The sequence below is a fragment of the Guillardia theta genome (genome assembly GCF_000315625.1).
Source record: "Guillardia theta CCMP2712 unplaced genomic scaffold GUITHscaffold_123, whole genome shotgun sequence".
NCBI lineage: Eukaryota > Cryptophyceae > Pyrenomonadales > Geminigeraceae > Guillardia > Guillardia theta.
Genome location: NW_005434551.1, coordinates 96956 through 123626, shown reverse-complemented (window position 1 = coordinate 123626; position 26671 = coordinate 96956). Strand labels below are relative to the sequence as shown.

Genomic DNA, 26671 nt, shown 5'->3' with positions numbered 1-26671 from the left:
ATGACTCATGCGAGGAGGTTGCCCAGGAATTAGTCCAAGAATTGTTGGCCAAGGACAACGTTGTATGCGTAGATGAGATTGACAAATGTGAACTACCTCCAACCTTGGTGAACAAATTCACAGAAGAAATTGAAAAAGCAGGCAAGTTGCCTTTGATTTCACTTTTTGGTGTTTGATTATCTGCGTAGTGCAACAATTCAAGATTGAAATAGGTGAGGTTTCACCCGAAGAGGGCAGTGTCCTGGCATCAGCTGCAGCGAGCTGGAGGCAAAGCTCTTCTTTCTCTTCATCGAATACCAATTTTGTTGTTGAGACACCCAAATCTCAACCAGAAACTGCTTCTGCCGCAGTCACACAGCAAGCTCCGAAACTTCACCAATCTGGCAGTCTGGATGGCATTCAAATGAATGGCACAGCACAACCCCACACTGCTCAAGGTAAGTCAATGTGGTTGTGTGATATCAGGTCTGAGCTCTTTTGTTCGCAGCTAATACAAGTCCTGGGTCATCCATCAATGCACCGCACATGGCAACAGGAGTCGGTCAAGCGTCAGACCTCACTGATGATCACCCAGCGCCTTTGAACCAGCACAACGTTGAGTCAGAGACTCTAAAGGATATGAATGACACAGCTCTTAATGCGGACCTTATCTCCGAGGCAAACGGAGAAAGTTCATTGGAACGGGTTGTAAAACCCAACTTGCAAGCGGAGATAAAGACAGAGGCTACCACTGCACAGAGTAACGAGGCTCATGCTCAAGCCTCGCAGAAGGATACCTTCTCATTTGCTGAGATTGGCAGTCATCTTCTAGACGCAAGTTCAGATGTCGCTAAGGAGAAGGCCGACAGTCACCCTGCTAAGACATCAACGCAAGGAGATAGCGCGACAAACCTGCCCGACGGTAGTTTACTCTCTGCTGAATTTCTAGACCTGATCAGTGCTGGAGCAGTTGATGAAGCCAGGGCAGACGTTGCGAAGGAGGTCGAGGTGGCGTTCAAGGAGAGGATGGAAGAGCTAGAGAAGCTGCGCTTGCAGAGTCTGCAAGGAGACTTGACAGCGCTCACAGTTCTCAAGACGAGCCTGCTAAGTCTTGTGGCAAAGTCCAAGGAAGGCGGTCACAGGGACGCATGAGACTTTATCTGGTGTGGTATACTATCCTCCTTATTGGAACAGGAAGGTGGAGGAGGGAGAGGACAGGTCATTTTTTCTGTAAAGCGATTCCGATGGTTCTGCTGGTTGAGTGGTTGATGAGCGACAAAACATCTTGGACTTGTTTGTAGATATTGTTTTTGCTGTCGTTGTGATCATCTGTGCGGTTGTTTGCAAAACCTCTATAAATGCTTAGGTGCATATGAGTATCTTGTTGTTTGGGAGATAAACGAAACAAACAGGCTGAGCTTTTGTAATCACGCAAGTACAAGAACTCCACAAAGATGTGGGTAGCAAATGAATATCGCCACCAACCGAAGGGAATATGTGCGTCATTTTCTTGTTCACCACGTCAAGTATCAATCACACCTTGCAACCTACGCGCATCTAATTCGCAAACCATTGAAAGAAGATAGGGATTGTTGAGAACCTGGAAAGCAAACCGCCTCAGTCAAATGAAAAACAGCATATCCGTGATACCTGTTTGAAAAATTCTCGTACTCCTTGCCGAACTTGTCCTTCATGTACTTCTCTTCTCGCGGGACCACAAACCAGAAGACATAGGCCCAGAACAGGGCGGGTGATATGAAGCACCCTGCCAGGAGACTCTCAGCCCTCGCTGCAATCCCTTCTCTTCACGTCCTTACATGAGCAGTCCAACACAAGAGGTGTCGCCAGACAGCATCCAAAGAGCGCGGTGTAGATCGGATGCTTGAAGTACCGGAAGGGTCCGTTGGTACACAGCGTCTTCACTTGAAAGCCATAGGGAACTGGAGTCCCGACGTCCACCATGTACTTTACACTGGTCGAGTCGTCAGCAGTTGGCAGAAAAAGCGCATGGTGGTGGAACGGCTCGCGGTGGGTACGGGGAAAAGGAGAGAGGGAAAACAAATAGAGGAAGATGAGCAACGCTGGTGGAACGGTGGGGGAGGGGAGACGGGCAAGAACGACGAATACGCTAAGGAGGGCGGGGCGGGGGGGGCGGTGGAGAGAGGAAGGTATCATGAGCAAATGCATTTCCATCATGAAGAAAAACGAGGCAGCAATCCCAGTTCAAGACACTGAGGATACGAGCAAAGAGAATAGCAGACCTGGAGTAGTACAGATAAGCAGAGATGCTGAATAAGCCGACACCCGCTGCAAGGACGACAGATTCACCCACACCCAGAAGTTTGCTAATGGGAGAAGTCTGGGGATAGGCGAGTGCCTTTGTGGCAGCAGACGCGAGGTAGGAAGCAAAAAGCATCCCTGGAGCCTTGAGAGGAACTTTGATCCATGGGGTAAGGAAGATAATCGGAGTATGTACCGCCTCCTCGCCTGCTTTGCCACTGTGACCTGAGGATGCTGTTCGTTTCTGAGGAGTGGCAGAGGAGGAGGAAGAAGACGAGGAGGAAGATGTCAAGATTCCTCTCTGTGCTAGAGTTGATCCGATCATGTGCACGCATCCGTACATTCCCGCCATGACGCCCCAGCCCCACATCACCCGACCGAGCATTGCGAACAAAGGTGGGTGACCTTACCCACCTCTACCCCTGAAATATCACTACCCTACCCCCAAATGTCTTTTCATGATTCATGTACCCCTATTGATATATGACTTGTACCCTATCAATCTACTCACGCTGCTCTTTCTCAAATATTTGTACCCACCATTTAGAACCCCACCCCACTCGTGTCCTCTCACCCCCATTACTATCATGGCCACCCAAATACCATCATACCCTACCCTACTTCTGTCATGAAATCCTCCTGTACCCCCTTATTTAGGAAAGAGAGTATTTCAAATAGCATTGGGGGGTAGTAACCCCCACCCGTATCACAAACAATACCCCCCCTTTCCGTGGTCACCAATCAGGAACAAATGGGGTGGTCGGACTGCGAGAACAAAGATTGGCGATCAGTGCAATGCAGGAGTACCGGAGAGCGGCAGGAGAGCAAGAGGAGGGAGGAGCAGTAGAAGAGAGAATGTTGGAGGGGACGATCATCAGATCATCAGAAGGAAGGGAAGGAAATAGTTCAAGACTCTGTCACTTGTTACAAAGTAGTGGAGGAACGCAGACGGCGTTTCCAGGGTTTCTCCACAGGGTCCTAGGAAATGAATTGAAATGCTGGAAAGCACCAGAAAGGAAACGCGACATGAAACTTGTTCATGTAAAGGGAAAAAAGGGGAGGAGTAAGAGCTTGATGTGATGCCCTGATGAAGAACAATTGTGAAAAGATTGAGCTTGTAACAATTGTTGAAAAAAGGCAGATCCTATGTGATTGCATCCGGACTGCGGTAAAATCTGATCCATCTCAAGACATGGCATCCAAAGCACAGCCCACAAAGAAGATATCATGTAAGACACGTTTCGCAGTGATTATATCGCCCTCTCATGCCCTTTGACAACAGCAAGTCGAGATCCCTCCAAAGAATCAAAGGATAAGGATACTGCGGCTAAGACCACAAAGTTGTTGTCTGGACTGTCGACGTCCTCGTCCAAACCCAAGCCTGCACTTGCCTCTAATAAGGTGAAAGCAAGCAAGGGGAAGGAGGGCGCTCAATCAAAACCCGGCGGGAGTAGCCAACCCAACAAGCCCCACAAGGTCCGGATACTGACAATTCCTTACGCTCAAGTCATGCATTGATGGCTTGTTCTCAAGGAGGAGGACGCGACAACGGCCTACATTTCAAACTTCGTCGCTCCTGATGATCCATGGAAGCATCATCGCTCTCCTTATGGAGGCTCTCTGACCCTCGCCGAGAATTGGGAGAGGCTGAAGCTGGTCCGATCGGAGCAGAGCTTTGTAAGCATGCGGCAGCTTCAAGTTCCTGCTGTGCCTGATGATCTTCAGGTTGCCTTTTCGTCCTCAGATCTGATCAAGGAGCTTCACGAGGGCACTGGCGCTGCCCCGTGCAAGTCGATCCACTATGCTGATGTCATAGACAGGTAAGTGAGCAGCCACCTCCACTTTGATAGCCTCCCTCTCTCCTGTTGTTACCCCTGACCGACCTCCCTTCTTTCCCCTGGCAGGGCGATAGCTGCTCGTGATCAATCCCTCCCCCTTGAGCGCGTATCCCTCCGCGGACTGGACATGGAGGACTTTCAATTCGGCCAGCAGCTTGCATCGAGGGTGGTTGATCTTGACATGAGCTCTAATCTCTTCACAAGCCTTCACCGTCTTGCGCTCAGCTGGATTCGAGGACTCGATCTCTCCGGCTGCCGGCTGCATGCTCTCCCTCTCCTGTCAGACCAGACGATGCCGAAGCTTGTTTGTCTCAACGTGTCCTTCAATGAAATCAGAGCTCTGCCATCCGCCGAGGACATGCGAGCCTTGTCGTCTCTGAGATCTTTAAAGATGCAGAATTGCATGCTCAACTCTCTTGTGTCAGGACAAGAGTTTCAGCTGGAGCCGCTCGTTAACCTGCAGATTTTGGACGTCAGTTTCAACCTCCTCTCGCTCCCTTCTGAGCTGCTGGCCTTGACGAAGCTGCAGAGGCTTGCAGAGCTTGGCATCGCTGGCAACGAGTGGTGTGTGCACGCAGAGTATGAGGAGACCTGCTCGGCGATGAGGAAGAGGATGGCAACTCTCAAGAAGATTGATGCAACTGACGTCTCCAAGGCTTTCGTGGGCTACGGAAAAGCGGAAGAAGGGGAGAGGACGACAGCAGCTGATGCAGTGAGCCACGACAAATCCTCCTGCTCTTGCGTGGAAGGCAACGTGTGTCTCTCTCCCGACAACTGCTCCAACTGGTCTAAAAGATTTTCAATCGCCCATAAGGCGCGTCTGGAGAAATATTGGAGATGTAACAAGAATTTCTGCGATCTATAAAACTTCTTTCGCCGCGCCTTACGGTTCAGCGACTTAACTTTGAGTAAAGTTCAGCGAGCCGCCGGGGCAAGTTAGACTCCGGGGGGGTCGGGTACGGTCAGTGCTGCCATGATACCCGCCGTAGCCTCACGCCGGAGTACTGGTAGCTGGCTCCGGCCCGGCACCGCCGAACGCGCCCGGCACCCATGCCGGCGCGCACTGGACGGTCCCGGGGCCGGGCCCCGGGTGGGAACATGTTGAGTAATTCATGTCTGGAGTTTTAAAAAAATTCCTGGTGAGAAAGGAGCTGATGGGGTTCTGAAATAGGCGATGAGGGGGGGTAGGTGTACCCCCATCACTACCCCTTGGTGATTGAACCCCCGATTTCAATATTGTGTACCACGGGTTCAGTGAAGAGTGTACCCTCCTCCCCGTCCTGACAATTTTCAACAAACCAGAATGGCGGGAGAGTTCAAGGAGGAGAGGGAAACTGGGAGGAGGAGGATGCTTGAGTGCATGACAACATCAACATTACAAAGAAGGAAGACACGTTATCTGAAGTTCTCAGATGCTCAGCAAGAAAATGAAATGTTTCGGGATGGCGATTCCCAAGAGCAGATGCTCAGACCGTTTTGCATGACGGTTCTGTTTTTGATCAGCAGAGAGAGCTGTACATGTTGTTTTGAAATCTATTGCTTATGCTTCAGTTTTGGCAGATCGATGTGGAAGCTGATAGAAGAGCCGCACAACGGACCGAATAAGACTTATTTTTTGATTGCAGGTAATTCAATGCAAATATATTTCAGACGAGGGAGGGCAGAATGTGGGGGAAGAAGCTTACTTTGGATGTATGCAACTAGGAACACACGAGATTGGAAGGAGTCCCATCCGACCTGCAGATTCAACTTGCAGCGGCTGGATCAGTCTTCCTGGAGATCGGTCAATCTCAAGGAATCATGCGGTAGTGGTTGCTGCTTGGTCCTTCCAACATGATGTTCCACTCTTAGGTCATTTCAGTTCACGAGCTCATTCCAGACAACGACTTGGAAACTGTATGTTCTGATCTTGCTGTACTGGATGAAGAATGTAAATGATGATTTGTCTCAGGAACAATTCATCTCTATCCGTGACATCTCAAAGTTCGGAGTGAGTTTAGACTCGGTAAGTGTACTTAGATTGCATGTTGCACGCTGATTGCGAAGGGGAAAAGACTTTACAGAGTCTTCCTGGAGAAAGGAAAATAAAACGCGATGAAGAAGTACAGCTCAAGCACGGTATTTCCGTGATAGATTTGTATGAAATCGAAGTTTAACAACTTCATTTTTCTTGCAGGATGTTGCATTACTTTTGGTGTAAACAACAGTCGGATGAGGCTCGAGCGAGAGCATGTAGTGGTTTGCTTTTCGCGGTTGTGCCATCTTGAAGCAGAGGCTTACAAAGCTTGTCGGATCCTGGGTACTCAATCTGCCATATACCAGTTGAATCGGTAATGTCGGCTTAGGTTTTCATGTTGCAAAGAGTTGGTTGTCTCACACTCGTATGCTTATCGTCAATGAAGTCAACATAACATCAAAAGTGCGTGGCAATAAATTTCTTGCTCAGAATGTAAAAAAATGTTGAACAGGTTTTGTGGGCACTTGTGGACCAGAAAGATATTCTCAGTCCAGCATACCTTCAATCACTGATCAATCGAGAAAATTTAAGCGACCCATTTCCTGATCCACTCCAAAAGTCAGATTCGGATGAGTATTTATTTATTCCCAAAATTTCAGAGATGGTGCTTGCGTTGCTTGAGCTGCTTCGATTTGCAAACTGATATTCAATTTCAGATTCCTTTACAATTTCACAGATTTCTAGCCCCAGGCAAATCTCATAATCCAGAGTTCAACTTGAATCGAAGATCTATTTTCAATAATGTGATATTCTTGTACATTGAATCCAACAGAAGCTCAATTTTGAATGTATGTTTGTTCAAATTACAAAAGCAAAGTCACTCCAATGGCAGGGAAAAGAGATTAAGGCACTGATCGCAAGAGCAGGAGGCATTGTACAGATTTGTAATTCACAAGATGTGAGCAAGTTCTTTAAAAATTGTATGAGAAAAAATGTGAAGTCTGGTGAATTTTTGGAAGGTGGAGAGATGCTGTTGCCTGTTGCTCAGCAAAAATACAGTTTATATTGCACAAGAGGAAGACGACGAAAATTTGCCTGCGATCAGTCGATTCCTCAAAGCAAACAACGTGAATTCTATGGTCGAAGTCATACATATCTTTTATGCCATTATAAGTGCTGATGTAAGTGTAACATTGATGTATTTGTTTCTTTTTACAGTGAGATATCAGGTGAACGACTTAAAGATACTTCCTGTCAAAGATTCTCGATTGTGGTACGAGGATGTTCCTTCAAAGTCGAGACCGGGAAAAAAGAAAGAAGAACGCAAGAAAGGTAGTGGTAGAGAAGCATGCGTCATTCCTATCAACTGTGAATCGATCATTTCTGTAGAAGTCAAAAACCAGAAAGCAAAGGAGGTCATCAGAATGCCTTTACCCGAAATTGAAGTTAGCCATCAAGAAGAACATGTGGAGGCCAATGACTCGAGATCTTCAGACAAGGTGCTTGCTTGATGTGTTGACAATTCCAGTCATTTACAAATGGTAGCGCTTTTGGCAAGAAGAAGAAGAAGCCTCAAAATTGGACTCAAAGTTAAACCCTGCCGCACAATCCTCACCTGGTAACGGGGTTGTCAATTTCAAAAGATTCAAGAAAGTCGTAAGTAGCCGCCCTCGGCTTCTGAGGATTCATCATCCCTTGAACTCAACGCGACAACAGGTGCCTACGTACAAAGAAGGAGACATGGAAGGCTCCGTGAATTTCTCTGAGTGGAAATAGAGATGTGATCTTCTCTGTTCGACATCGAATGCATAGTCTCTAGTCGTGTCGGAAAAACTACATCAGCATCGTTTCCGAGGTTGTTCGCTCTAAGTGACTTCCATTCACTCTGTGTGACCTGTATGATAATAAAAGCTTCATTTATTGATTACATACTTGAATGACTACTCTCGACCATCCCCTACGCACACATGAATCCAAATGGCAAAATCGATCCATCTAAAACATCAGGATACGACAGGACATTCCAACGATGACAAAGAACATTGAAAACATGAAATTCTGCCAATCAGGAAGTAAGAATAATTGCTGGCAACCTCACTGTTTCTCTCCTCTTGTACCTTAGCAATCGTCGTCGCAGAAGAACTATTGAGACTGGGAGCAGGGGTCGTAGAAGTCGTTTGGGCCTGCTGAGCCGCAGTTGAGGTAGAGGTAGTAGACGAGGTGGTCGATGGGGTGGAGGATGTAGTTGTGACGGTGTCAGACACCGTGACCGTTGACTCGGTTACACTCGAGTTCACACTTGACACCGAGTACACCGAATACGAGTTGGCAACAGCTGACAGCAGGAACTGTCAGTCTCCTCCCCTGCCTGCTCCTCCTCTCCTCCTCCTTGTCCTCCTCCTTACCGTAGGTGCTGAAGTGATAGATCGTCGCTGCACACGAGCAGTTCCCTACAGATCCCATCGAGCAGCTCCCAAGGCCCTCCGGAGTCGCGTTGAAGTTGAGCAGGTCCGACACAACCACCATCTGCACGCTCTGCAAGATCTGGCTGCACATCTCCTTGCTCCCTGCGACCAGCCCTCCTGTCACATGCCCGGCCCCTCCCTCGCCTCCCGTCATGCTGCCTCACCGTCAATGGGGATGTCGATCGTCAAGCCCCCGTCGATGACAAGCGCCGCTGAGGGCTCGATGGTGATGACGCTGCTGACGATGTTTCCGGACGAGTAGAGCAGCGCGAAAGGGCCCTCCTGCAGCGCCGACGCGGAGACAGGAGCGATGGTGAAGTTGACGGCTTCTGACAGGTTGTCCATGCGACGGAAGGCGTTGGAGTGTAGCGCCTTCATCGCGAACGCAGGCTGAGCCAACAAGCCAGTCAGCCGCCTCTCCCCCCTCCCAGCAAGACAGCGTTACCGCTCCGTCCGCCGCCTTCACCTCCATCGCCTCCGACCCCAGTCCGGGTCGTAGAGCAGCGGTGGTAGGAGCAGGCTGAGGCGGCCGGGACTGACACTGCGACGCGCAGGTCATGATGGGCCTGCGCGGCTTCCCGTCAGCGGTCAGAGCAGGACATGTCGCGACCTGTACCTGTTGGTCGAGCTGTTGTACAGGGCGACCCCCTGAGCGTTGCGCCGAGGACCGCAGCTCTGCCATACCTCCCGTCAGCGACTGCAGCCGCAGGGCGAAGCCCGCAGTGAGCCCGTACCTTCATCGTCTCGGGACACCCGGTGAGCGCCTCGCACTCCTGTCGCAGCAAGCACAAGGTCAGCGAGCTCCCGCGCAGCCGCTTCCTCTGCGAGCGACGCACATCTTGATGCTTGACGCAGATGTTGGGGTTGGCCGAGCAAGGCTTCGATCCCGGGGGGCATCCCTGCCAGAAGATCCCCATCTCCGCGCACGCTCTGAAGGAGCTGCAACAAGCCAGTCACCTCCCTGCTTCCCTCTTCCCCTCCCTCCCTCCCTCCCTCCCTCCCTCCTCCCTTCCTCCTCCCTCCCGCTCCTTCCTGCCTCACTCGCATGCAGGCCTTGCGTACCTGGCCGTCGTCATGCCGTCGGGGCAGGTCACAGAGCCATTGCCGCTGCTCGGGCAGCTCGCGGCATCAGCCGCACAGCTCCAGTCCGGACAGCGTACTTGCGAGGCAGAGCAAGTAGGGTTGGGAGGAGGACAAGGGAGGGAGGAGCAAGAGGCTGTCACAGCGCACCACTAGGTCATGGAGCATCGTCAGCGACAGGCAGGCAGGCGGACAGATCTCACCATCATATCCTGCTGTTTGCATGAGTCTCTCAAACCGTGGAACAGGGTGTTGTTGTTTCCGTAGCATTCCTTGGTGCTGTTGGCACACTGTCCTCGGAGAGGGTGAGGAACGTTTGCGGCATCGGGGCAGGCGGGCATGGAGTGAGGGCATCTGCTCATGGACTGCATGGCGTTGAGGGCGCTTTGAAACTGCTGATTCCTTTGAGCCGTGGCTGCGTTCTGCTGTCCGATATCGGCTCTTAATATACATCCTCTTCCATCAGGAAGGGGAGCGTAGGAGCTGTTGTAGCATTGGCAAACAGGCATGTTATTGTCGTTCATGACGCATGTAGAGAGGTGGCACGTCTAGCGAACAGGTCAAACTCATTTCAGCCGGAAAGAACTTTCACCTTGTCTGCACAATCGGCTGGACGGGGTTTGACGCCTGGGGGTGGACCCCCTCGGTGTCCTCCCGGTCCATTCGGCGGTTGCGCACAGACACGGAGGGAGTTGATGATCACAAGCAGCAGGGACACCCTTGCGACATTCCTCATGGTCTTCTTGTACTCTGTTGATATCGAAGCCGAAAGGAAAGGGAGCAACGGGTGCAAAATCAGGTTGAACAAGATGTCGGATACGGACGACAAGAAATGGTGAGAGTGGTTGGGGGAAGGAAGCTAGAGGTATCAGCGAGTGAAGCAAGGTAAGATAGAGGTGCGTACGCAGGCGAGCTTGACTGCAAGGCTAACACCAGTAACTGCCTCCCCCTCTCGCTATAGAGCAGGAGGTGACTTTAGGTTTTGGCTCGGAAAACATGATCGGATGGACCGGCTTTGATCACCGGTTGTAATTTGGTGTACTGATGGTCAAATGGAGGGTGGGGTGGGGCCTGGTCCCTCATCATGGCATGCCAGACGGATCCGGCAACAAGGGAAACAGCAACGGCTACAGTGTGGAGGGAAAAAAAAGAAAAAAAACAGAAAAAAAAGAAAAAAAACAGAAAAGTATGAGGGTGATGAGTTGGACTGGCGGTAGGCGCCAAAAATTTTGAGGCCAGAGACATACGGACCATGCTGAGACGAGACGAGACGAGACGAGATGAGACGAGATGAGATGAGATGAGATGAGATGAGATGAGATGAGATGAGATGAGATGAGATGAGATGAGATGAGATGAGATGAGATGAGATGAGATGAGAGATGAAAAGATGAGAATGATATTCAGCAAGATTGAGAGGGAGTAACAACCAGCTACCAAGAAAATGGATGCTGCAGTAGCGAAGTCTCTATGGCTTTGGCTGATATTTGCAGCTACTCTCAAGGCAGCATTATCTATTGATATCAGCCATCCTGCCAAGGGGATCAAGGCTTCTCTCAGAGCCTCGTCGTTGCCTGCCCCATGCAGGAAAAATTTACTTCCACGAAATCCTTTTCATTCGATTTCGTTGCGTGGTGTGAGGGGAGGTTCACAGTCAAACGATGAGATGCAAGACGGCACTGCCGTTCGAGGTCAATCATCTTCCCTGGAATCCGATGACACGATGTGGACAGCCCCTTCTGACAGGAGAGGAGGGGGGAGCTCGAGGGAATCAGAGAGCTCGGATCAGAGGCGATCCACTCAGCAGGATGATGACATGGAAGAGGATTCAGGGGATGACGAGTTTGTTGACGAGGATGCAATTGAGAGCGATCCCATTGATAGAGAACAATTTGAGGAAGATGCTCGAATCGACAAATTGCGTCGACGACAACGATTTGAAGAGATAGTACAGAGATACAATCGCAGTGATGTTCAAGAAGATCTAGAGCCTGACTTTTCTGCTGGGGACATTGCTGAATACCTCGGATTACCGTCGGAACCTCCAGTCCCAAGCACTTTGCATGCGAGAATGATGGAAGACATCGGAGCCTATCAGAGTTGTGCTGTATGGGATGTATCGAACGTCACCTGCCTTGAGATCGTTTTTGACGAACGAACCAAGATCAAGATCTACCCAGAGTCTCTCTTGTCTATCCAAGACGCGCTCATATCGTGCAAGGCAGAGCAGACTATAGTCATCAAGCCTGGAGATCATGTGTTGAGGTCGCCCCTGCAAGCTCGGCTGGTCGAGACTTTGGGAGAAAGACCCATCAGCCTGCGAGGCGTGCAAGACCCTGACTTCCTCAAGTCTGGCGACGCCATTGATTCGCTCACAGGGAGCAATGTGTACGGTAGGTGGTCTCTCGAGTCTCAGTCATTGGGGGACATGCAACGGGTGACCTGCATCTACAATGATGCCAAGGATCCCGACGAAGTGTTTTTTCAAACTTTATTTCCTAACGACAAGCTACCTTTGGCCGACTCCAGATATGGCGACGAGTTCAAGCATGTTGGGCAGGTGCAGCATGAGATGGAAGGGTCTGGCAGCGTGGCCGTAGCAGACGAGAAGAAAGTGGAGTATCTCAAGAGCCTCGAGGAGGTTAGCTTTGAAAAGGATAAGACAGATTTGCAAACAGACGTCAAGGGAAGGTTGACAGAACTGCTGGCCTCACTACATTCGCTGCCTTCTAGCCTGCAAGCCAAGGACTCTACCATCGTGATGAACAATTGCACCTGGGACTTTGAGAAGTGCCGGATTTTGACTTCGAAAGTAGAGAACAGCTTGTTTCGAGTTGCTTTCCTGTGACGTTGCTATAGGGAATTTGTCTTTGGCTGGATGGTGCGAGCTCGGCATCTATTGCGGAGACTTACGTGCGTGATGCTGTGGCCATGACTCGAGGTTTGACTCACCGGTGTTCACAGATCGGAGGTTTGGCATTCGAGAATTATGAAGGATATGTGGGAATCTTCATACAGGATCAGTGCAACGCAGCTTTGTTGAATTGTGTGATGGAGTGCTTCTCAAACTCTGCTATTCGAGCTGCAGACAACTCTTGCGTTTGTCTTGGTATCTCTTTGATCCCTCGTTCCTCCCTCATCAGCCCTGACCTGCTATGCGATCATCCTGACTTCAAATGCAATACAGAATATTGCCGTGTGAACAAGGTGGAAATTGGTGTGGTGGCGACCTCATACTCCATGGTGCTTCCCTCGTCCTTTCTCTTCAATACTTTGATGTTCTGACAGGTTCAGATTGAAAACACTCATGCATCTAGCGTATTCTTTGGCTTCTTGTCGGTACCCCATGGTGGACTTGAAGGGCCTCAATCGTCTCAATGGCATGATGTACCGCAACTCGAACGATTCTTCTGCATGTTCTAATGCTGAGTTTTCTTTCTGACAGCCTTCAATCGTCCTCCGACACTCATTTGTACATGTCACCGGAAAATTACAAGCCGTTGACTTGATTTTCAGATCGAGGGAAATCTGTGGAAGGGATATGGAAGAGCTTCCAGTTTTGAGATAGACAACACAACATACACAGGAAAGGAAGATGACGAGGAGGAGCATCGCCAAAGATATGCAAAGGTTAGTTCAACGGCCATGCATTTCGATGAGGCAAATCTAAACAACTCTGTGTGGTACAGCTTCTTGAACAGAAGCGAAACTATCTACAAGGCAAGGGAATGCCTGTAGATGACGTCCCCAACCCTGAGGAACTGGACAGAGCGAAGTTTGCACAAATACAGTTGCAAAATTTCAAAGAGCTTTCAGGTTTTTGTTATCCTCGCAGCTCGCCTACTGGTCATTTGATTTTCTTCTTCAGCGTTGCTCTTGAAGCAGGGCAGATCGGCAGATCAGACCCGTACCACTCCATCAGTTGAGGCTTCCCTGTAAGAGGATTTGAAAGAATGCCAGGCGCCCGTCTGAGACTTGAACGATTGTGACGCTGGCGTGGAGCCAGCTGACCGTATGTACAGCGCAAACCAGCGCTGCAGCACCTGGTCTCTGGTGTGTGATGATGAGGTCAGGAAGAGCAAGAGAAATGAAAGGCATGTGAGAATCACCATGCGTTGGACGGAGGTCCAGCAGAAATGATTGTATGCAGAATCTAGGTTATAAAGAGAAAATATGGATTGGGAGAATGTGAAGATTGGATGGAAAACATTGGATGGAATGGGAATGAATGAAGTTTTGATACACACTGTCACTGAAAGTGCAGCTGAAGCTTCAGCTCTCACTCTCAGACCTGGCGAGTCACACTTACATCAGAGAGGTGACTCACCCAGGGCCGGGTAGAGACTGACTCGACGGTCCGTTAGCGTGTTCAACAGCAGACGCACTAGTCATCGTCAGCAGCGACTCTTTCTGTCACGGCGGCACAAACTCTGACATTCTCTATCCTACAAAAAAAGACAAAACCTTATCCAACCATGTCCGTTACAGTCCCAACAGTACCGGTGCAATCGACTTCTTCGTTACAGCTATGGAATGGGATTTCAGTAGGTAGGGTACCTGTGGGTAGGGTCCCTCCATGGAAACAGCGGAAACCCTATAACAACCACCGGTGTGTATGACCAGCAAAGTACCCCCCCTATCATACACGGTGCTGCAGCACCTGTTAATAGTTAGATCCCTTTGAGCACCTGTTGTTAGTTAGATCCCCCTATATCACTGTGTGATCTTTCGCTCTCGATCGCTTCCTCGTCGCGTCTTCTTCCTCCTTGCTCTGTACTCCTCCGGTCTCGCGCTCTCCTGCTTGCGTCAGCCGTACCTCCCATCTGTTGTACCTGGTCAAAAGCCTTGGCGGTGGTAAACGATCCCTTAAAACTCCTCTAGAGCCTTCACAGCGGTCTGTTACTGTTGAGTTTCATCGAGAAATAAGGACCTGAAGACTCTCTAGCAGTACAGATCAAGAAAGGCTGCTCTACAAGTGTATTCTCCTCTGATCTGCTGACAGTCAGATCGTTTTCAGACATGGCGCATACACATTTCCTCAGCCTAATGACACTCGTCGCTCTCTTTCTCCAAGTCCAGAGTCAGCAAGGTTCAGCAGGTCAAAACGGAGGAATGCAATCCCCGGGCAGAGAGCAACAGGGGGTCTCCCCTCCTCCTAGACAGCCGGTGAATGGCGCAGACTTCAATCACAACAATCAACCACCTCAAATGAGGCCCCCGCCAAAGAACTGCACTTACATGGTAAGGATATGACACCTTGTTTGATTGCTCCTGTTCGTCTATCTTTGAGTTTGACCTGTTCGCTAGACATGCCACCTCTCTACATGCGTCATGAACGACAATAACGTGCCTGTTTGCCAATGCTACAACAGCTCCTATTTGCTTGTGGACCGAACAAGATGTAAATCAAGAGCCGACATCGGACAGCAGAACGCAGCCACGGCTCAAAGGAATCAGCAGTTTCAAAGCGCCCTCAACGCCATGCAGTCCATGAGCAGATGCCCTCACTCCATGCCCGCCTGCCCCGATGCTGCAAACGTTCCTCACCCTCTCCGAGGACAGTGTGCCAACAGCACCAAGGAATGCTACGGAAACAACAACACCCTGTTCCACGGTTTGAGAGACTCCTGCAAACAGCAGGGCATGATGGTGAGATCTGTCCGCCTGCCTGCCTGTCGCTGACGATGCTCCATGACCTAGTGGTGCGCTGTGACAGCCTCTTGCTCCTCCCTCCCTTGTCCTCCTCCCAACCCTACTTGCTCTGCCTCGCAAGTACGCTGTCCGGACTGGAGCTGTGCGGCTGATGCCGCGAGCTGCCCGAGCAGCGGCAACGGCTTGGTGACCTGCCCCGACGGCATGACGACGGCCAGGTACGCAAGGCCTGCATGCGAGTGAGGCAGGAAGGAGCGGGAGGGAGGGAGGGAGGGAGGGAGGAGGGAAGCAGGGAGGTGACTGGCTTGTTGCAGCTCCTTCAGAGCGTGCGCGGAGATGGGGATCTTCTGGCAGGGATGCCCCCCGGGATCGAAGCCTTGCTCGGCCAACCCCAACATCTGCGTCAAGCATCAAGATGTGCGTCGCTCGCAGAGGAAGCGGCTGCGCGGGAGCTCGCTGACCTTGTGCTTGCTGCGACAGGAGTGCGAGGCGCTCACCGGGTGTCCCGAGACGATGAAGGTACGGGCTCGCTGCGGGCTTCGCCCTGCGGCTGCAGTCGCTGACGGGAGGTATGGCAGAGCTGCGGTCCTCGGCGCAACGCTCAGGGGGTCGCCCTGTACAACAGCTCGACCAACAGGTACAGGTCGCGACATGTCCTGCTCTGACCGCTGACGGGAGGAGCCGCGCAGGCCCATCATGACCTGCGTGTCGCAGTGTCAGTCCCGGCCGCCTCAGCCTGCTCCTACCACCGCTGCTCTACGACCCGGACTGGGGTCGGAGGCGATGGAGGTGAAGGCGGCGGACGGAGCGGTAACGCTGTCTTGCTGGGAGGGGGGAGAGGCGGCTGACTGGCTTGTTGGCTCAGCCTGCGTTCGCGATGAAGGCGCTACACTCCAACGCCTTCCGTCGCATGGACAACCTGTCAGAAGCCGTCAACTTCACCATCGCTCCTGTCTCCGCGTCGGCGCTGCAGGAGGGCCCTTTCGCGCTGCTCTACTCGTCCGGAAACATCGTCAGCAGCGTCATCACCATCGAGCCCTCAGCGGCGCTTGTCATCGACGGGGGCTTGACGATCGACATCCCCATTGACGGTGAGGCAGCGTGACGGGAGGCGAGGGAGGGGCCGGGCATGTGACAGGAGGGCTGGTCGCAGGGAGCAAGGAGATGTGCAGCCAGATCTTGCAGAACGTGCAGATGGTGGTTGTGTCGGACCTGCTCAACTTCAGTGCGACTCCGGAGGGCCTTGGGAGCTGCTCGATGGGATCGGTAGGGGACTGCTCGTGTGCGGTGAATATCACCCACTTCAGCACCTACGGTAAGGAGGAGTACAAGGAGGAGGGAGGCACTGGGGAGGGGGCTGACACTGCTCGGTGCAGCCGTGTCGAACTCAGTTCTGCAATCTCCATCCACTACAACTAGCTCAACTTCTGACCAGTCTTCGTCTACCACCACCACCACTACCACCACATCGCAGCCGTCAGCGACCACCGACACGAAGTCATCGGCTGGAAGCTCCAATGCTTTCCCCGCATCGATGATATTTCAGGTGCTATGGCAACCTTCAGTTGACATGATCACTGTGACTCTGACTGGACTGGCTCAGGGCATCCCGGCTTTCATGCTCAGCGTCGTGAACCTCGTCGGAAGCTTCTCTCGCTTCTCGCAGCACTGATTAGTTGTAGTACTTCCTGGCGAATAAAACACAGACTCTCAGTCAAGTACACTTGACTCACGGTGGCACCGTGACGTTGCTCAGTTGCCTTCCCGCGGGCCGGGCCCGAAGGCCCCGGACGAGTCACTGAGTCCGGGTCACCGTCACCGTCATCATCGCGCCGCTGTGACGGTGCTGAGACATCCGGCGATGGCCCTTGGATTCCGCCGCTGAGTCCGAGGCCAAGCGACGGTCGCCGGGTCTGATCCGAACCGTGACGCGGCCCCCGGGCCCCCGCACACTGTGACACACTGTCCGACGGCCCGTGACCGTCGGACTGACTGACGGGACTCCAGCGGCTATTAGTAGTACGGTACTAGCGGCGGCCGGCCCACCAGCAGGCCGCTCCCGAGTCCGAACACTTGTGCGCGGCAAGCCTACGGGTACTACGGTAGTACTCAGTAGCCTAGACAGCACACACTGTGACACGGGCGGCCGGCGTCCGGAGGCTCACGGTGTGGCACACTCAGGCGGAGCTTCGGAGTCAAGTTACATTTTTGTATCTCTGCTGGTACTAGAGGTTTTTTTAGTAATAAGGCAACGGGACAGGAAGTTTCTGACGCCCCTCACTGCGCGCGGGGGGTCGCTGATCGTGACTCGGGAAGGACCGGTACTTAATAGGCTTTTGGCAAGGGACCTAGTTGGATATGGTACAGGTCAGCTGGATGCTCACGCCACGGTACCCTACCGTCTTTATTAGTACCCTACCTACCGTACCCTAGTTGACCCGATCCCTCAGCTCACTGATCGCCGAGCCCCGAATGGGTGGGGTAGTCACTTTGGCCCCCCCGGGGCCCGGAAGCACGGTCCAGCCAGAGTTCGGCCAACTCAAGAATCGTTGTTCAATTTTTGAAATTTTCTATTTGACAGTTTTTAAATGTCAGTGAACATTTCTTGGGATCACTGAACAGTCACATCATTAGAAAGCAGACCCCCTGAACTCAATGCACCGCACCCCTATCTCCTACCCCACCCCCTGGGGCAAAACTTGAAACATCAAATAAGAAAAACGTTTGTGGTTCCTCCCATCTGAGCCCACGAGCGCAGCCGCATCGAGTCGCTTCCTCAACCATGAGCTCAGTCTCGACATGCTCGACGATGCTCCTCCTCTCTTTCGGGGTCCTCCTTCTCTCTGCAAGCGCTGCAGTCACTGTATCCGACGTGGATTCCCGCAGAGCGGGTGGTGACATGAACGGGGGCGACAGCAAACCGCCTCCTTCCAGAGAGGACAAGAGCCAAGGTATGCAGGACTCTCAGCAATACATGGCATCGAGGGATATGTGCCCGCCCTCGAGCACCATGTGCCCCTCATTCGATGCTGTTCTGGCGGACAAGAAAGGGCAGTGTGTGAAGACAATGGCACTTTGCTTTAATGAAACGATGATGAGCGTCAATCTTACGGCCCTGAACATGCGATGCACCTTAAAGAATGACCAAGTGAGTTGACTCGATTTGTTTGCACATGACTGACCAAGAGCTTCAGTACTGTATCGCTCAAGGCTCTTGCAGCAGGGGCTTGCCTTGCGCTCCCGCTGCTGTAGCATGCAATGCTAGCTCCTATCGATGTGCAGACTGGAGCTGTGCTGCCAGTCAACAAGATTGTCCAACTTCTTCCCTTGGAGCGAATGAAGTCCTTTGCTCCGATGGCATCACCAAGAAGAGGTAGATCCCTCTGATCCCTCATCCTGTTTGACTGACTAACTTGCCTGAAACAGCAACCTGCAAGGCTGCGCGAAAGCTGGAATTACTTGGGAGGGTTGTCCACCACAATCTACGGCATGCAGCTCCAACCCGAACTATTGCAAGTCTAGCACTGAGGTGAAACTTTCCATCACCTTAACCCTTGTTGTGTATGCTAATTGAACTATGGTTGCACAGAGCTGTGAAGTTCTGACAGGCTGCAGCGATGGTTTGCTGGTCCGAGCTTCTTTTCGTCTGAAGATGTCATGACATAATGAGTTTCTTGCAGAGCTGTGGGCTAAAAAGAGACAGCGACGGGAAGGTGATCATGAACACTACCTCAAAGAGGTACATCGTCGCCGTTCCATGGTTTGCTCTTTGCTTCCTAACTTTTTTTGTTGCAACAGGCCCCAGTTTGTCTGTTCGCAGACCTGCGATCGTCCGCCAACCCCGGAACCACGTACAGCCATGCTCATGCCAGGAACCGGCAACCAGGAGATCAGGTTGAACTCCTCTGATGGAAAGGTGTCCTTTACATGTGCGAGACTTGATGCGCTCGGACTGACGGATAACTTCTTCCTCTCGTGGGACTGCAGATGGCTTTCGCCCTGCATGCAAGCTCACAAAATGCCTTCCGAAGAACTGACAACAAATCTGATGCCGTCAACTTCACCATTTCTCCTGTTCCCTCATCAGCGTTGCAAGAGGGACCATTCGCTCAATATTTCAAAGCCGGAAAGATCGTCAGCGACGTTATAACCATCGAGCCTTCAGTTGACTTGACAATTGAAGGAGGCCTCATGCTCGACATCCCTCTTCTAGGTGCAGTCAAGAGGATCAAAGTCGTCAGTTCCTTGCTCTGACACTGCACGTCCCACAGGCACAGCAGAGAGCTGCCAAGGCATGCTGAAGCACCTTGAGTTGGTCGTTGTCTCCGATCTCCTCAACTTTTCCTCCAGCCCGGAGCGAGTTGGCAACTGCAGCAAGGGAGCGATCGGCAACTGCTCTTGCCTGAGCTCTATCTTCCATTTTAGTACCTACGGTACGACCTCTTGAGCTGGTTTCATGGGCCTGTCCTGACCTGTCCCTGCAGCTGTTGCTGACGCAGAAGTTCCTGCCAACTCCGACACTCCTGCCCCCCCACCGCCGACCAACTCCCCGGCCCCGCCTTCCGATAGCCCAGTTGCCCCGGCACCTGTCGCCCCGCCTGCAACACCGAGTGGAACTTCAACGTTGTCTGGCCTCAGCGGGCTCAAGCTGCTCGCCGTCTCGTTGCTCCTCTCGTTCGTTGCGTTGATCTGATCATCGTGCTCTCGGTGCGACCGTCCCGGCCTCTGCTTGGGGTCCAAACCATCGTGACAGGCTAAGTCACTCGGATGGACACTAGTAGCATCCGGGACTGTCACGGCGGACTCCGGCATGGCCGCATGATTGAACTTCGGAAAACCCGGCCGCCTGTTATTGAGTCCCCGCGATCAGAGCTTTCGAGTTCATGTTGAACCGGGCCCGTAGCCTGGACTGAGCCAGGCTCGGCGGCTTTCAACAGTGACCGTCGCGGGTTGCTGTGCCAGAGGCTCACTAGCCTGGGCGGCTCCGGCCGCGGCGGGCCCTGCTCACAGTGCCCAGGCTTGGCCCTCAGGCCCGGTCAGATCTGAGTACCGCGGGGCCGGCTTCATGATTGTTCCAGTAAACCTTGGTCACCGTAGATCGAGCCTATCAGTGTCCTCGGTACTGACGGTAAGGCGAAAGGCCAGGCCCGTGACTCCCGACACAGTGACTGTGAACGCCGGTGGCTTCGGGCCGCGACTCGGCGGGGCCCGGGCGGCGGCACTGAGCGGGCCCGGCCCGGCCCCGGTGACGGAATACAAGTTTGTTATCATGTGACTTGTATTAGGGCCAAAGTCACGCAGATATCACATCCCGGCGATCTTAGTTGTAACAAGTGACAGTTTTTGCTTAGACCGAGTTTAATGCCACACAAAACGAGAGTCAGAATTGAGGCCCGGGGAGCACATGCCTGAGACTCGGATCACTGAGTAGACTGCGACGGTATGCTAGGATGTCGGAACTGTGACCCAAGCATCATCCAGACATGAGAGGACCTTAGCAAGACGGCTAGGCAAGCCCCCTCTTACGGTCTGACGGTCCCACACGTTACATTGGCCGCCTCCGAGGGCCGAAACACGTACTGAGTCGTCTTGGTTTACGCTGAGGAGAGTTTTTGTTAACGGGAGTCGGCGCTATCTCATCTGATCTGACTGGCACGGCGGCTGGCTGGCATACGCTCCATCACCCGGTGGTACCGGGCCCGGCAGGGCCTGGCGGGCGGCGGCGACCCGGTCGCCGTTATCAGTGCACGGTGCACTCAGTGACTGATAAACGGGTACCGGGTACTACCGTACTGCTACGGTACTAGTACGGCGGCGGCGGCGCACCCGGGGCCGGCGACCGTGCGGCCGCCGCGCGCGCGCGCGGCCGATGGCCCGGTGGCCCTCCGGCGCTGAGGGCGCGGCGGCCGGGCGGCCTGCCGCCAGTGAGCGGCATCGGACCCGGTGATCCTACAGCAGTGATTAGGCGGCTCTTTACTCAAAGTTAAGTTAAATTAGTAGTAGGAGTGGAGTGCCGTGAAGAGGCGGCATGCTGATCTCGCTATGGGGGATGGTGGCTGCGAGGAGGGGAGGGAGGATGCAGAACCTGCTGGGAGGAGACGACTGGCTTGGAGCTCCTCTAGCAGTCCCAGAGGACGTGAGAGATGGAGAGGAGGACCAGATAGGGCAGGAAGTTACTTACTGGTACACTCATACTGGAGATATCGGGGTCAGCACAGGCTGAGATTGATCCCAGCGAGAGCGAAGCAGTGAGAATGTGAGGAGGAAGAGCGTCCGAGGTAATCTTGATGTTGATATAGTAAAGAAGTTGTTACAAGGAAGTTTTGAACTCTTTGATTTCAACCCTCTGCAGGGAAGTTGAGACATGCATATGAGTATTGGGTTGTCGACAAGAAGAATCATTTATTTCCAACTCATATCACGATGCCTCTCTATCTCTTCAGCTTTCCTCTACATGTTATCCCTCTGCTGGTGGTGGCTTGAATACATCACTGAGAACGAAAAGTGAGCACAAGACAACGAATCTGCTTTGTCGTACCTGCCGGCCTGTCCTTGGGCTATAATGGCATCTACCTGCATCTTGACATAACTCTGGGGTTCTTTTCATCTCCTCATCGGATCTTTACCTGCTCAGTCGACAACCTCAGGTGGCCGGGGGCGAACTTCCTTGCAAACGCAGCGATCCGAAGAATGCCGGCGGCACACGCCGAGTGTAGGCTGTGGGAGGTCAGAGGAGATCGGATGGGTTGGGGGGGCTTCAACCTTGAGAAGAACTGGTAGCAGTGAACCATATCCTGTGCCTCGTCCAACTCGACGATAAGCTCGGCATTTCGCATCTTCTCCGACAGGGCGACGATCTGGAGCAGAGCGAGTGAGCAGGGAGAGAGGGGTGAGCGTTGTAAGCTGACCTGGTCGTGATACACTTCGCATTGCCCGACGGAGATATAGACAGGAGGAAATCCTTTGAAGTCAGCCAGGGTTGCAGAGACGAGAGGATCGGTAAGCGGAAGCAGCCCAGCGTAGTCTGCGGCGACGAAGCTTTGGATTCGCTTCGATACCCAGTCAACAGATGAGAATTTCTCCCAGCTGTGGAAGCAGGAGTTTAGAAGCTACACATGCTGCATGCTTGTTACCTGCTCCCGCTGGATTCTGCGAGGTCTACCCAAGGCGAGATGAGGACGAGGCCCGCAGGCAGCAGGTCTGCACCCCCTCTCGTCCTCTCGTCACGTATCTCACAGAGCAAGTTGATGGCTAGCGAGGCCCCGAGCCCATCGCACGCCACCTGTACCATTAGAGCGTTCAGTGCAAGGGCGAGGGGAGGAGGTGAAGACGTCAAGACTCACAAGAAGGTTTGCCGGACACACCCCGGGCTGCTCTATGAACCACCTGGCGCTGACGTCACAACCTTTTAGAATCCTCATCCGTGACTTCACCGGAAAGCTTTGTTGATGTCCTCCTGGCTCTCCTCCCTGGTGTTCTCTGGTGTGCGCCTGTAGTCCACGAGGACAACCGCAGCATGAGCATCGAGAGCAATCCTGGAGAGAGCAGTCATCGAACATCTCGAGCCCAGCAGGAAAACCTGGAGACGAGGTCTCGATGAGCGCTCGAGCTGGGGCTTGCCGTAGGGCCATGCACGTAAAAGATGAAGCGCTCGGCTTCTGCTTGATGTCTGAGGGTCTCAGGAAAGAACCACCACACCTGAGGGCGGGGGAGAGGCGAGACGTCAGCATCTTTTCTCAAAACATCATGTGTTTTAACCTTCAGGCATCCTCCCAGGTCCTGTGAGATCCTGTTGACGCCCTCTGGGATGCATGAAGAGGTGATGACGCTGTCCAAGATCATGCGAATCATTGAGACAGAGTGAGGAGTGTTGTTCCCGTAAGTTTTCAAGCTTGCAACAGCCTTATGAGATACCAAGTCACGAAATTCGCTTCCCGTGCTACTCGCGTTTCACCTGCTCTAGTCTCCCATTCCATGTGGACCTCGTCCTCCCCTTCCAATTCGTTGCGAGCTTGTTGTGCGCCAGCCTGCTAGAGGTCATGCTCGAGCAGCGCAAGAGAAACCAGGAAAAGACCGGAAGGGAAGCGTTCCCACTCGCCATGTCGCCTCGAGCGTCGTCCACTTCTCCCCGTCCGAGTCTTTCTGTCCAACCTTGCCCGAATGCAAGCAGCTTTTCTGGGTCCTGGCCGCTCGCCATGCAGCAGCTGCATCCTCTTGGTTCATCTCTTGAGCAGTTTGATTGTCTTCCATTTCGCTTCCTCTGATGGCAAGAAATCGCGATGTCACCTCAGCTGTGTACTGAGTCAGTTTCAAGCTTCACAGGGAGAGCATCGCATGATCCCCAGGTCATGAGGGAGATTGAAGCTCTCGTGACAGAGTCGATGTACCTGAAGCTCCCGACGAACAGATCTTCCAATTGAATCTTCACTTGTACCCCTCCGGGACCTCTCTGTTGCTTCTCAATCTCTCTCCTCTTCTCCTCTCTTCTGTTTCTCAGATATCCCTTGCTACTTTCCCGCTGCTGGTCTCTCCTCTCCTCTCTTGCTTCGCTCCTCTACCCTCACTCTTTCCTTCCATACCCAAGGCCCAAGGCTTTCAGTCTGCGTCAGCGCAAAACCGTTTCAGCCGTTACATAATCGCTAATAGCAAGTTCGGCAGTAGCCTAGCATCCCTCAGTCACCCGGTGAGCCTAGCCCAGTAGTACGGTCCCGGCGCCGATGATCGCTGCGGCCCGCGGTCACGTGCCGCCCGTCTGAGTCACAGCCCGGCCCTTCGTCAGCCTTGCTTGAAGGCTTCCGTTCATGTTCTCAGTCCGCCGCAGTCACTGCCAGCCTCGGAGCCTCGGAGGCTCACAGGCTGCCGGCAGTGCCACTGAGTGCGGCCAGCCCGGTGACAGTCGGAGAGGCTCAGCGCCGGGCCGGGCGGTACCGTACCGTACGGTCCGGGGAACTCGGAAGCTGCTGAACCTTCCGAGTTCGACTCAGTCGAGTAACGGTACGGGCCGCCGAGTCTTCGTCGCCAAGGAGCTCAGTAGCTCAAGTTTGACAGCAAAATTCAATGAAACTAAAAGATCAAGCAAATCAAATATGGTGCATCATAGATGTGTCTCAATAGAATAAGCAAGTTTGAATGTTGTTGTGTTGTCGTTTACCTTGTCGGCGCCATTACCACGCCGTGCCATGGTCGCAAGATCGGGAGGAGGGGGACGCGGCGGCGGAACTTCTCATCCGGCACCGCATCGAAGTCGAACTTGAAGCGCATAGCGTCGAAGACATCCTGCTTGAGGAGGATGACTCCGTCCTGCTTGAACCACAGCCTGGTGGCCTCGCAGTAGATCCTGGTGAGGATGTTGGTGATGCCGTCCTTGTCTCCCTTCCCGCGCGATGCCCGACGTCCGCCGCCATAGTAGAAGTCAGCGACTCCCAAGATGCCCTCGCCCTTGGGCTTGAGCAGCTCCGCAGCCGTGTCGAGGGCTCCGACTTTGTCTGGGATCATGGAGAGCGAGTAGGAGAAGGTCACGAGGTCGCACTTGCCGTGCAGAGGAAGCTTCTCCGCTACCATCTTCTTGTCAGTGAAGTCGCAGAACACGCACTCCACGATGTCCTTGAGACCCGCGGCCTCCACGCGGCGCTGAGCGACTTCGAGGAGGGAGAGAGAGACGTCGACGACGTAGATCTTGGAGAACCTCTCGCGGATGGTCTTGACGGAGAAGAACTCGAGGTTACGTCCGGTGCCGCCGCCCACGTCGATCCAGACCATCTTCTGCTCCTTAAGGGGGATGCAGTCCGCCAGCCACGACCTGGCATGAAGGAAGTTCTCACGGAAGGCATCGTACTCGTCCTTCTGGGACTCATAGAAGGCCTCCATCTTGGACGCGTGCTCGGCGATGTTGTGCTTCTGCGCAACCCTGCGAGCAATCATGCCCTTCATCAAGGGGAACGTGACGATCTTGATCCCGGTGGAGAGCTGGGAGAAGAACCCTTGAGGTTTGGTCTGGGTGGTCGGCCAGTTGCGAGTGCGGAGGTCGAAGCGGATTGAACCATCCATCTTGGCCATCCAGGTGCTCCAGTACATGGCGACGCGATCGCCGGTGTCGTCGACCTTCATCGGCTTCAACCAAACTGTTGCGCGGGTCAGAGACTGACGATCGATCGGCACATCGACTCACCGAGGGGGGCGGAGTGGACACCCTCAGAGAAGGAGCGCCAGAACACTCTGCCGCGCTTCGGGTCCATCCGCTGCTGCAGCCAGTACATCTCCTCGTTGATCATGAAAGGAGGCATCCAGTCCATGTGGTCGAGGAGGGACGCAACGGTGTACACAGCCTCAGGACGCTGATCGTCATGTCAGGACAGTAACGAACATGGGCATCAACAGACCTTCTTGCAGACATCAACGAGGGTTCCCTCAAAGAGCGAGAGGCGACCGGCGTTGAGGGCCTCACGGAGCTTGTAGAAGTTGTCCCTCTTGAGGTACTGAGGGCAGCATGTCTCCGAGTACTCTCCAGCGATGTAGCCGTAGTAGAAGTAGTTGTCATGGACCTGCACTCATCTGATCAGACCTGCTCACAGGTTTGCTCAGGGGCATACAAGGTCCGTCGAGCAGATCCTCTTGAACACAGTCTGGAAGTTGTCCGTGCGGTGAAGGCCGAGCTCGAGCTGTCGGGAAGGCACGCCAGCAAGCATGGCACCTCCCAGGTTGGAGATCAGCTTGTCCACCACCCAGCAGAACACCTTGAGGCGTCTCTGATGTTTCTTGCACTCAGACTGCAAGGCATCCAAGCTCTGCTCCTCAACTACAGTGCGTCGGATGAAACCGAGGCCCAAGAACCGGAAGATCACGCGGCAGATCAACCAGGCCAAGAACCCGGAGGTTCCCGAGTAGAGGACGGACTTGAGGCTGCAGGAGATTGTCAACGATCACAAAGTCACAGCCAAGTCTCTCCAACCTCTTGATGTGGCTGTCCCAGAACCTCTGGGAGGGCATGCTCAGGTGAGAGCGGATCACCTCGAAGTACTTGCGGCGGAACAGATCAATGTCGTTCTTTGCAAAGATCTGGAAGAACTCCTCGAACTCGATGTGCTGGCAGCATGCCGCCTTGGCCTCCGTCAATGCAATCTGAGCTCCGTTGAAGTCCACCGCCGTAACCCGAGCACCCTCGATGAGGTAGTCGAAGGCGTTGCACCCTGCAAGCAATGCAGTCAACAAACCGCAGCCAAGGGCGACTCTTGGGCTACCTGCAGATGCGATGGTGATCACGTGATCGTCCTTGGTGCACTTGAGCACGGTATGGTCGATACGAGGATCCTCCTGTACGAACTAAAGTGACTTTCCCATCGTATTTTCCTTCTGGCACTCACCCAAGACACATTGTAGATGTAGGTGTAGTCATTTCCAACAATCTTGAACATGGTCATGTC

General features: G+C 53.1%; 7 protein-coding genes across 7 annotated transcripts; 3 read left to right on the top strand and 4 right to left on the bottom strand.

Moving 5' to 3' along the window:
* Positions 1-1482: 1482 nt before the first annotated feature.
* Positions 1483-2657, bottom strand: GUITHDRAFT_165923 (hypothetical protein). The gene is made up of 4 exons (XM_005822568.1): positions 2241-2657; positions 1797-1951; positions 1634-1744; positions 1483-1582 (listed from the first exon to the last, which is right to left on the bottom strand). Exons 1-4 carry the CDS (start codon positions 2642-2644, stop codon positions 1527-1529), a joined length of 726 nt encoding a protein of 241 aa, XP_005822625.1. The 5' UTR covers positions 2645-2657; the 3' UTR covers positions 1483-1526.
* Positions 2658-3451: 794 nt separating this feature from the next.
* GUITHDRAFT_146357 (hypothetical protein) lies at positions 3452-6297 on the top strand (the record flags this gene model as incomplete). The annotated part of the gene is made up of 11 exons (XM_005822543.1): positions 3452-3488; positions 3542-3735; positions 3793-3936; positions 3985-4079; positions 4164-4809; positions 5087-5187; positions 5658-5722; positions 5854-5902; positions 5949-6027; positions 6049-6102; positions 6274-6297. The coding sequence occupies 11 exons, from the start codon at positions 3452-3454 to the stop codon at positions 6295-6297; spliced, it is 1488 nt and encodes a 495-aa protein (XP_005822600.1).
* A 1899-nt stretch (positions 6298-8196) lies between these two features.
* On the bottom strand, positions 8197-9970 carry GUITHDRAFT_146356 (hypothetical protein; the record flags this gene model as incomplete). Its single annotated transcript, XM_005822542.1, has 9 exons — positions 8197-8237; positions 8460-8621; positions 8684-8909; positions 8965-9085; positions 9136-9194; positions 9254-9292; positions 9356-9458; positions 9582-9751; positions 9803-9970. The coding sequence occupies 9 exons, from the start codon at positions 9968-9970 to the stop codon at positions 8197-8199; spliced, it is 1089 nt and encodes a 362-aa protein (XP_005822599.1).
* Positions 9971-14324: 4354 nt separating this feature from the next.
* On the top strand, positions 14325-16967 carry GUITHDRAFT_155430 (hypothetical protein). Its single transcript, XM_005822541.1, has 11 exons — positions 14325-14840; positions 14907-15248; positions 15300-15469; positions 15566-15668; positions 15732-15770; positions 15830-15888; positions 15941-16061; positions 16117-16342; positions 16405-16566; positions 16628-16797; positions 16855-16967. The coding sequence occupies exons 1-11, from the start codon at positions 14619-14621 to the stop codon at positions 16921-16923; spliced, it is 1683 nt and encodes a 560-aa protein (XP_005822598.1). The 5' UTR covers positions 14325-14618; the 3' UTR covers positions 16924-16967.
* Positions 16968-18033: 1066 nt separating this feature from the next.
* On the top strand, positions 18034-19944 carry GUITHDRAFT_146353 (hypothetical protein; the record flags this gene model as incomplete). The annotated part of the gene is made up of 9 exons (XM_005822540.1): positions 18034-18399; positions 18446-18624; positions 18678-18780; positions 18841-18879; positions 18932-18990; positions 19050-19167; positions 19239-19464; positions 19523-19684; positions 19736-19944. The coding sequence occupies 9 exons, from the start codon at positions 18034-18036 to the stop codon at positions 19942-19944; spliced, it is 1461 nt and encodes a 486-aa protein (XP_005822597.1).
* Positions 19945-21708: 1764 nt separating this feature from the next.
* GUITHDRAFT_118216 (hypothetical protein) lies at positions 21709-23501 on the bottom strand (the record flags this gene model as incomplete). Its single annotated transcript, XM_005822539.1, has 13 exons — positions 21709-21742; positions 21790-21824; positions 21878-21968; positions 22014-22108; positions 22160-22337; positions 22385-22409; positions 22488-22533; positions 22595-22637; positions 22685-22786; positions 22831-22949; positions 23010-23153; positions 23206-23278; positions 23326-23501. 13 exons carry the CDS (start codon positions 23499-23501, stop codon positions 21709-21711), a joined length of 1161 nt encoding a protein of 386 aa, XP_005822596.1.
* A 793-nt stretch (positions 23502-24294) lies between these two features.
* Positions 24295-26671, bottom strand: GUITHDRAFT_97763 (hypothetical protein; the record flags this gene model as incomplete). Its single annotated transcript, XM_005822538.1, has 7 exons — positions 24295-25372; positions 25420-25576; positions 25631-25792; positions 25841-26150; positions 26200-26437; positions 26489-26561; positions 26612-26671. 7 exons carry the CDS (start codon positions 26666-26668, stop codon positions 24399-24401), a joined length of 1971 nt encoding a protein of 656 aa, XP_005822595.1. The 3' UTR covers positions 24295-24398.